The following is a 10,356-nucleotide window of genomic DNA, read 5'->3' as shown; positions in this document are numbered from 1 at the left end:
AAATTAGTGGTTTTTTCTGAATTATCCAAATCATTTGAGATTTTAAGGCATTTATTATAATAAAGCTGCAATCCTTTTCCAAAATTTGTTTATTATTAAAAAACAACTTAACTTTCATTAGGTTTCTAGCTACTGTTTTTAAACGTTAGTTCTAAAACTTGATTTTAAATCGTTGTGTCTTTAAAAAGTTAAAAACAAAACCATCATCAAAACGTAGTTTTTAAGGATTTTTCTAATTTTTTAAATGTTAATATTAATCACTCTTTTTTTCTTTTTTTGAAAAAAGGCGTTAACTTCGCATCTCTTTTTTCCTTCTCTCTCAAACCCCGTAACTGTCTCAAATTTTTATAGCACGCCGAACAGCTGATCCCCTCTCTTTATCATACAACCTTCCTATAATTGCAGTTCCTGTTCTGCCACTTGAAACGGGTATTTATAGCAAGCCCCCTAACCGTTTCAAATTTGTATAGCACGTCGAACAGCTGATCCATGTTTTATGGTATACTTACAATAACAAATAGCTATCGATAACATTGGCCGAACCTATCGATCAGTGTGACCGTGGAACAACCTTTGCAAAATACCACCTGTTTTGTTATACAAGACACTTATTCAATTTCTTGGTAAATATGCGATCCAACTGGTTTTCCGGTGCCTCGCGGCTCTTGAAATACAGCCGGAATGGAAAACTTCTGACTCGCGAAAGGAGCACCAAGGCCACCTCGACCAGCCTGGACTCGCAGCACCAGGATGCGGCTACCAGCGAGGGCGGAAAATCGGAATCCGTGGAGGAGTCACCGGAGCAGCAACAAAAACTGCCCACCAGAGAGCCGCTGGCCAAGAATTTCTTCATCGGAGTGGTGGACAAGGAGCTGCTGGCCTATCCAGAGGTTATAGCCCGCGATGAGATGGCCCAGCTGCAGAATGCCCTGCTGCCGCTGAAGAACTACTTCGAGGAGCCGCGTGAGGTGGAGGATAAGTCATCCACCGAGACGCTCCGCCAACTGGGTCTCTATGGTCTGAATGTGCCCACGGATTACGAGGGCAGGGGTTACGGCTGGAGTGCCAGCCTCCTGGCCAGCGAACCTGATGCCACCGATATTAATGTAACCCTGGGCTTGCAAACCCACCGCGTGGTTGTGGATCTCCTCAAGGAAGTGGGCACTCCCCTGCAGCAGCAGCGATATCTGCAGGATTTGGCCACTGGCAAACTGATAGCCACCGAGGCCATCTATGAGTACTCGCCGCCCGAGGAGGATTTCTTTAGCACCCAGGCGGAGTTGCTCCCAGAAACTGGCAAGTGGCTACTGAATGGAGAGAAAGCCTATGTGGTCTGCACTCCCGGCGAGCGACAACTCTTCCTGGTCCTCGCCCAAACCCAGCAGCCCAATGTCCCCGGCGCTCTGGGCCGTGGCACCACCATCTTCCTGGTGGACTCCCAGCAGGAGGGAGTGCGTCTGGGTGAGAAGCATGCCACTTTCGGTTGCCGCCAGGCGGAGATCAGACGTGTGCACTTCGACAAGGTGAAGCTAGCAGAGGATCAGGTGGTGGGCCTGCCGCACGATGGCAATCGGTACTCGGAGCAGCTGGTGCGCTCCTCCCGCCTGAGGAGCAGCTTGGTGGGCGTGTCGCTGGCCAAGAAACTGCTCAACGAACTGGCCCAGTACTCGGTGAGCACAACTCAATGTGGCGTCCAACTGAAGTGAGTATGATTTTAGAATGATAAAATATATTTTATCAACTAGAATAAGTTGAAAAATGTGTCCTTTAAGTAATTAAATGAACCCACTTTCTAAATATTTAAAAGAACCTACTGTAACCTGTACTGTAATTAGAAATTATATTATTATAATAATCTATTTTATTTTGTTTGTATATAATGTTTTAACATACACAAGGATTTCCAAAAAAGAGCACATGTTTAAAGTTTTTACTCGATAGGAATTAGTTATTTTAAAATTTGTTATCCCTAAAATTCCTCAAAGATCTTAAGATTAACATAAGAAATGAAAGAACATTTGTTAAATCCGTAATGTTTAAGTTAATTATGAAAAGGGAAGATGGAATAATAAGCATTTGCCTTGAAGTATATGGGAAAAAGGCCTATAAGAGATAACTTACTATCCAAATTCCACCATTTTTAAACCGTATCTTAGATATTATGACTTTGTTCTACATATATTAATTTAAATCTTCTTGATATAACACAGGGACCTGGAGCTAACCCGCGTCCACTTGTCGCGGGCCCTGTGCTCCGTTTATGCGATGGAGAGCATGCTCTACATGACCGCCGGCCTGCTGGACGAGTTCCGTGTCCAGGATGTGACGCTGGAGAGTGCCATTACCAAGTACTTTACCCTGCGTCAGCTGTACGAGATTGCCTCTCAGAATCTGGGACTTGTGGGACCCAAGAGTCTGCTCAGCGGCGAGAGTACAGAGCTGGGACTACGAGATGCAGCTCAGCTGTGCACGCAGGGCGAGTCCCTGGACACACTGGGCATGTTCATCGCCCTCACCGGATTGCAGCATGCGGGGGTGAGTCCTTGGCATTAAAAGAGTTCCATATGGCTTACTCACACACTTGATAATTCCAGCAATCGATGAATGCGGGCGTGCGGAAGTCTCGCAATCCCCTCTTCAATCCTGGCCACATTTTCGGCAAGTTCCTGGACACCAACAGCATCGACAGTCCCAAGACCAAGATGCAGCTTTCGGAGCATGTGCATCCGTCGCTGGAGGCCGCTTCCCAGTGCATTGAGCACTCGGTGGCCCGTCTACAGATGGCTGTGGAGCTGATGTTCACCCGGCATGGAAATGCTGTGGTGGAACGACAGAGCGAAATGCAACGCCTGGCCGAGGTGGGCACCATCATCTATGCCATGTGGGCCAGTGTGGCGAGAGCCTCCCGATCCTACTGCATTGGCCTGCAGCTGGCGGATCATGAACTGCTCACGGCCACGGCCATCTGCTCGGAGGGCAAGGACCGCGTCCACACCCTCTGCACCCAGATCTACGGCGGCAACTTCGTCAACAACGACAACAACCTGCTGCGACTCTCCAAGCAACTGACCAAGAGCAAGGGCTACTTCCCCGTCCACCCGCTCACGTTCAACTTCTAAGCCAAGCTGGTAGTTTAGTTTATTATTGCCCTTACCATTAAAGTGAATATTTGTTACTGATAACACACCTTGGTTTGAATTTGCATCGCAATTATATTTTCTCAAATTTATTTCCACAGGTTGTTCTTCGTTTTCAAAAGGTCACTAACACCTTTGTACATTAATCTTAAAGACTTACATCACTTTTTATGTGGATTCACCATTCTCGAATGCAAGTTTTTATGATATTGAATGGTTGGGAAATGAAGACCATAGAATGTTCAAACTTTTTTTATATGTACGTAGTTTATTACACATTTAAAAAGCAGAGCTAAAAAATATGTATTTTTAAGTTTTGTTACTTCAAAGAAAATCTCTGATTTTTAACAGATGGTGTGAAGGAGGGTACATATTTTTGAAAGATATTGAATTTTGTGAAAATAAGCAAATTGACAAAAAATTAATTTTGAAATTTCGATGTTTCTTTTTCCTTTACAACTTGTAACTATTTTTCTTGGGTCTTCTAAATACATTTTATATTTTTGTTACATCTTCTAAAGCACTTTTTTTATGAGTTCGATTTTTCCATATATAGTATCATTATTTTTAGGAAAAATATTTTCATTGGCTGGTTTAAATTGAACTTGATTTTCCAGGTATGTATGTTTAAATATTTTCTGTTGAACTTTTATTGGCTTTTTCAGCTGCTTTTCGAACTTTATTTTAAGACACAAGACTAAGGACTACATTTTGTAGCCAATTTTCCAATATCTATAACCTAAAAAATACCTGGAACATAAACTATAAACTGTGCTTTCCCACAGATCTCTTTAAGCATTTAATCATCCATTTTCGGAAGACAGCGTGAAATTGCTTAATCCGTTGAGTTTACCACCTGTCCGCCTTTTCCGCTGCTCTGGGAATTGGATTTGCATTTCGTTTAAGTGGCTGAACTGGGCGAATTGATAAAGAATTGACAATTTGGTAAGCGGCGCAGGAAAACGGCTAAAAGCGGTGCGAGTGTATGGGTGCGCGGTCATGTTGGTGAGTGTGCCTGTGTGTGTGTGGACAGGTGGTAAAGTCACCTGGGAACTGTACCTTCAAAGAGAAGCAACCTTGCTTAAGTACTTTGTATTTATATCAGGTCAATCAAAAAGTGTTCAAAGGCCTAAAATAAACAATCGCTGAATTCCTAATAATTTGGATGACTATTAAATGATTAATAGATATAAGAGTGTGTGTGTGTGTGTGATTTTTGTTTGTTTCTAGCCAACAACAACAACAGCAAGATTTGGTCACTTGGTTTCAATTCCATTTCGTTCCGCTCTCTCACCTCTGTTAGTTAACAGAAATCTGCTCAGCACCCACACACGCGCAGCGGCAGAGGGTGGGCAGAGCTGCAGACGGCGAAAATCGAAGAGAGCGAAAACGCAAAAGAGTATCAGTTTCTCTATCGAAGCGTTCGGACGTTAAAAAGATAAACCGATACGAACTTGATTTACAAATCTAATCCATCAGCGAACAAAGTAAACAACAATTATGATTGATTCTTGAGCGGCGACCGCGCACCTTTGAATATTCATATTTAATTAATTCAAAGAAAGTTGAAGTAAATTAGGAAAAACTCGCGAAAAGCTGAAAATTTGCGCGTGTGCGGGTGGAACAGTGACATTCGCGTGAAAATCAACGCCAAGGAAAAGGCGGATAAATAAAAAGGAAAAACGCCCGCGGCGAAAATTGTTGTATTTGTGTGGGTGTGCAAAAAGAAGAAAAAAAAAGAAGGAAGGAGAAATATCAAGAGCAAAGAAGTTCGAGAAATTGCTAATACAGTGTGTGTGTGTTTGAGTGTGAGTGGGTGACAAATGATTGGGCAGCGAAAAGGAAGAGACGTCAATCAGCGATAAGCAGTTAAAACTAATAAAACGGTGAGTTACTCAAAAACCAAACAAGAAGCATTAATATAAAATCAAAAGTGCAATTATGATATTGCACCCCTAAGTAACTCCCGCTGAGTTCGATTTTGCAACTCCTCCCCTTTTTTTTATCACCCCACCCCCTTTTAACCGCAAACAAATAAAATGGGCAAAAAACCGAAGCGATTAAAGAAGAAGCAAAAGAAGTAGCGTCGCCGATTTCAGTCCTTCATTCCATTTCATTTCGTTCCACATGGTGCATAGAAGTTGTGTTGTTGTTGCCGCCGCTGCTGCTGCTGCTGCTTTGTTGTTCTTGTTCTTGCTTTATTTCGGCTTGACTTCGGCGGTGACAGTGAGCAATGGAAGGCGGCGAACGGCGAGCGGCGAACTCTGGAATGGAAACGCCACTAGCAGTGGCACACGACGCGGCCAACACACACACACACATACCCGAGCAAACATTGCTGGCCAGAGCGAATACAAAGTACAGTGGAGACTCCTTATGGGGGAACTATCAACTGCATACTTGGAAAATTTAAACAAATTCAACTTAGGCCCTTAAGTCAAACCACCCTATCCTGTGATCGGTGAAATCGTTTTTTAACAATCGAACATGTAACAGATGGATAAAATTTTTATTTTCTGAAATCCATAATCCGATTAAGATTAAAAATGACATTTGGATTCAATCAAAGATTGAAGTATCAAAGAATGTGAATGTTTAAAAAATGGTTTTACTTATAATACGACATCTATATTTTTGTTTAGTATAATTTTCCATCCATTTATTAAAAATAAAGTAGGTTTAAAACTCTACAATATTCAGAAAATGTTACGTTTAGTTTATAATAAGGTCGAGAAAACGATGCTTATAATACTTCAAAAAGCCATTTTAGATTATCATATTAGGTTTACAGCTTTGGGAATTTTTCCAAAAGGTATAAAATATAGAGTATACAAGCTTAACTAACAAAAATATATGCAGCTTAAAAATTGTTGTATGTTTTTAGGACAATATTAATTAGTGACACTTTAAAAATATGGAAAACAAGTTTCGTATTTGAGTTTATAGCCCAGTTAATATAGAATCAAGTAAGATACATATAAGTGATTCTTTGTAAAACGTATCAAGATTTTCTTTATGGTCTCAAAACAATTTTATATTTTTATCACGATATTATACCATTTAAATAGGATTTATTATAATACCAATAATACCTATATCCAGTTGTCTTTTCCTCAAAATAGGTTATCACTGTTTATTACCTTTGTTTGTATTCCGAGTAGGAATGGTTTCCTGCGTAGGCTTTAACTATTTTGATTTGACCGACAAACCGCGCTCAAATAAAATTCCTCAAAAAGTTAAAATTAAATTCAAATAAATTCGAGGCAGGGAAGCTCCACTGTACCCCGCACGAACACAATGACAACTGCAGGGAGCAGCGACTGAGGCAGCGGCAGCGACTGCGTCTGCGGCAGAGGCAAAGACACCTCGAGGAGTCAACTCACCTCTCGAAACCGATTCCTCTGCTTTAATTTTTTTCTTTTATTTTTCCTTTTGCTCTCATATTGTATTTTATTTTATTTTACTTTTTTTTTTGCCCGCCCTGTTCGCATGTGTTATGCGTGTGTGTGCTTGCGTGCAAGGGTATGAGTGTGCGTGTGTGTGTTGGGCTCACACAAATACAATTCATCAGCGGCAGCGAAGTCGGCGTCGTTTGTTGTTGTTGTTGTTGTCGTTGTTGCTGGTGCTGCTATTATTTGTTGTTGCTGGTTCTGCGCGCTTTTATTTGAGATTTGCGCACGAATGGCTTTTGCTTTTGCTCTTGGAGTTGTATATAAATTGTAAAGTGGGTGGGGAGGGGGTAGGGGGAGTGGGAGGGGGTGAATGGTTCAGGCTAGTTTCGTACTAGAGTTCGCGGACAAACACACACACACTCATACGTTCATCAGAAATACGGGTATACAACATAGAGAAAAAACAAGACGTATGTATGTACGTATAATAAAAAAAACGGCAAGTGGATTGGGCTTTAGATTTTGTTTTATACGCTTTTCCCTCGGCCCTTCTTGCACCCTTCTTTTGACTGAATTTTTCCACTCCCCCACCTCCCCCAATTCCTCCCTTTCTTTATTTTTCTTGGCATATTTCGCTATTTCCCTTCGCATGTTAATTGCCGGCGTTGAACTTTTAGTTGTTAATCAATTGCCTTTGCCTTTTTTGTTTTCTTTGCCTCGCTTGTTTGCTGTACAAACACACAGGCTGCTGGTTTTTTTGTTGGCTGAATATCAAATGTAGAATATTTGGTTAACTATGCAAATTGTAAAGGTAGTATTAAGGTAAATTGTTGTGACGAGCATTAGGTTTACAGTAATCACAGAAAAAAACATTATAATTCGCATAACAACTTGTAAATATTAAAGTAGTACTATAAAGAATCTTGTTATAATGCCTATTATTTTTAAGACGGATTTAAATTAAAGGTACTATTCAATACCTATGCTTAAAAATAATATTGCTATTAAAAAACCCTTTATTAAACAATTAAAGATTTTTAAATACTCGTCATTTTAATACGTAGCCCCTATATCATTATTAGCCCATCAATTAGCTGCACTAATCAAACGGTAAACTGTGTTGATATAAGACATCGTATTTCGTTTTATTCCAATTTCCCCTTTGCATTTCCGATTCCCTTTTGGCCAAAATTAAAAGAGGTTCCCGCCGCCAGATGTCGCCACCCGCTAGCCGATTTCAGCTGCTGCTGCTGCTTCTTCTACTTCGCTCTGCTTTTCCTCTGCCCGCAAATCGATTTCGATTTAGCGCTGTCTCTGTCGCACACACCCTCGACTTCTGTTCGTGTGTGTGTGTGTATGCAATAAGCTTAACATAAATCATTATAACGGCACATACAGGAGGGACCTTACATGCCACACTGCCCCCCCTCTCCTTTATTCCACGCCACCTTTCTGCCCCCAAAAACCCCTCTTTTCTGTATGTCTGCGTGCATATGTATGTATTTGTTCGTTTCGGCTGTCATTTCATATGGAATTCTATATGGGAACGCACAAAATCGATTTCTAATCGTGTAAATAAATGGCGACAAATGCTGCGACCTCTTCTTTTTCCTCCCCCTCCCCCACCTCTTCCTCTGCCACCTTTTCCTCTCCTTCCCTTTAGCATAGCAACAAAAAGTGGGGGGAAAGAGAGAGAAAGAGGAGGATTGTATGGGCAATTGTTTCAAAACCAAAAGTCGCACACTGAAAGAAACACACAAATCATTCAAGAATAATAAGTTATGTCCTATAATCTTAAAAACACTTAAAAAAGATTAATTAACAAAAGAATTGCAATACAATGTATTGAAATTTTAATTGATTTATTATTGAATTCTGAATACGATATAGGGCTATTTTCAGATAAGATAAAATATTTATCACTGTGGATGGCAGTTTATGTGTATCTACTAAACAAATACCATATCTTATTTTTCGGCACGCTGTATTAAAATCGTACAGCTGAATCCAATCAGCAGCGTGCCGAATGTAAGAAAATTAAGATATTGTATTTATTTAGTAGAACGTATAATATATTTTCGTCACAAAAGTTGATATCAGAACTTATGTTTGCTGAAGGTGCGATCGTCACTAGATTTTTACCTCGTTAAGAGGTGTTTTTGTTTGTTTTACTATATACTATTATACTCTGATTTATGTTTTATTACAAGTCAAAGAGTAATTTTAAAATTATGATCTTAAAATACCGAATGTGGAGCCAACATAGGTCAATATTTTTCTCAGTGCAGTGGACAGATTTCAGGTTGCACCTTGAGCTTTTTCGATGCCAAGGAAAATGTGGAAAGAGAGGCAGGCCAAAATCAAACAGGATTGGAATCGGAAGGTGGAAAAGGGCAGCGTGAGGAGGAGGATGGGGATATGGAGGCTGAACAGAGCAGAAAACATCAGCCACAGCCACGCTGTTTAAATGCCAGAGATAAATGAAAGGACTTCGGGATGAGAACTTCCCGAAATTCTGAAATTCGGAACCTGAAAACACACAGAAGCTCCACAGCAACCAACAACAAAGTGAGCAGTATAGGCACCTACAGCAACAATAATTTTAGTTGGGGGCTAGAACGAATATATTTGATATTCCATTCAGCACTGAGACTAACTTACCCTTTTATTAAAAACTAAAAATAATAAATAAGCTTACTTAATTTATTTTTAAAGTGTTATTAAATGAATTTGATATGACTTCTCATTGTACGTTGATTATGATAAAGGGTTTTTACTTATAAAATATAAGATTTGATATATAATATTATACAGGATCCAGAATTTGGTTGTGGGGGATATTAAACAAATTGTGTAGAAATCAAATATTAGGAATACAATACATATTAGATATACTTTATAACCCGAGTGGGGGGATCTATTCCCTATATCCCCCCATGGATCCGCGCATGTATTATGCTATGCTTTTGTGAAACTCTATTCTATTTATATAAAGGTTTTTATTAAAACTTTCAAAACTATAGTAAGCCAAGTTTTTATTTTATTAAAATTCAAAGTTTTAATTTAAAACAGTATTATTTTAAACAAATAAAAATTAATATTGGAGTTACAAATATTTATATTCGTTGCTTTTTATGGTTTCAATAAATACTAAAATGTAATCCTGAGATAACCACTAAAATACCCTCAATGCAAAAGAATATAAAACAAATATCAGAATCAGGCTTGACATTTTGTCAGTTGATTTTTGGGGAGGCATGGGGGTTATGTTGCAGGATAGAAAAGGTGGTTTTTGGGGGCTCAACCAATTGCACTTCGGAATGCACACACATTTTATTTGTTTTGGTCCTGGCATTCTGGCCTCTCGCTTCCCCAATTTCCAACACAATTCAAAGTGCCAGTTGAAAGTGCAAAAAATCACACTCCACAATTTGGGGAGAAAACGGGGGAAATGGTGTTGTACAGCCCCTCTTTATCTCTATGCCTCTGTCTCTTTCCGATTCTCTGGGGAAACATCGATGGCTAACACAAAATTGAATTTACTACTGTTGTTGCCTTGCCCCCTTTGTGTTTTTGTTGCAATTTGCTTTGCACGCTCGGAAAATATTGGCAGTAATTGAATTTATGAGGGAAAGAGGAGAGAAAAAAGGCAGGTCAACACTAGCCAAAATTGAAATACTAAAGATGAGAAAGCCACCTATATATTTCCAGGCCCTCTTTTTCCGCCCATTCGTAATTTTCCATTGTCCACTCATTTGCCGCTGCTATCTATCTCTCTCCCACACAATTTTCGCCAATTTCCATTGCTATTTTCCTTGTGGTCGGAA

General features: G+C 39.9%; 2 protein-coding genes across 5 annotated transcripts in view; both read left to right on the top strand.

The window, feature by feature from the left end:
- Window positions 1–583: 583 nt before the first annotated feature.
- Window positions 584–3,182, top strand: LOC119551543 (complex I assembly factor ACAD9, mitochondrial). The gene is made up of 3 exons (XM_037860933.1): window positions 584–1,702; window positions 2,211–2,535; window positions 2,595–3,182. Exons 1-3 carry the CDS (start codon window positions 630–632, stop codon window positions 3,117–3,119), a joined length of 1,923 nt encoding a protein of 640 aa, XP_037716861.1. The 5' UTR covers window positions 584–629; the 3' UTR covers window positions 3,120–3,182.
- Window positions 3,183–4,547: 1,365 nt separating this feature from the next.
- LOC119551952 (bromodomain adjacent to zinc finger domain protein 2B) overlaps window positions 4,548–10,356 on the top strand; it is a 44,763-nt gene continuing 38,954 nt past the window's right edge. For 2 of the 4 annotated variants that reach the window (XM_037861644.1, XM_037861643.1), the window contains exon 1: window positions 4,549–5,023. The gene's annotated coding sequence lies outside the window, so the exon portion shown is untranslated. Of the gene's footprint in view, window positions 5,024–10,356 lie in introns of all 4 variants that reach the window. The other 2 variants (XM_037861646.1, XM_037861645.1) reach the window with 2 other exon arrangements.

This window comes from Drosophila subpulchrella, chromosome 2R (assembly GCF_014743375.2).
Source record: "Drosophila subpulchrella strain 33 F10 #4 breed RU33 chromosome 2R, RU_Dsub_v1.1 Primary Assembly, whole genome shotgun sequence".
NCBI classification, from domain to species: domain Eukaryota; kingdom Metazoa; phylum Arthropoda; class Insecta; order Diptera; family Drosophilidae; genus Drosophila; species Drosophila subpulchrella.
The sequence above is the reverse complement of the archived record's forward strand: the minus strand, read 5'-3'. Positions and strand labels throughout refer to the sequence as shown.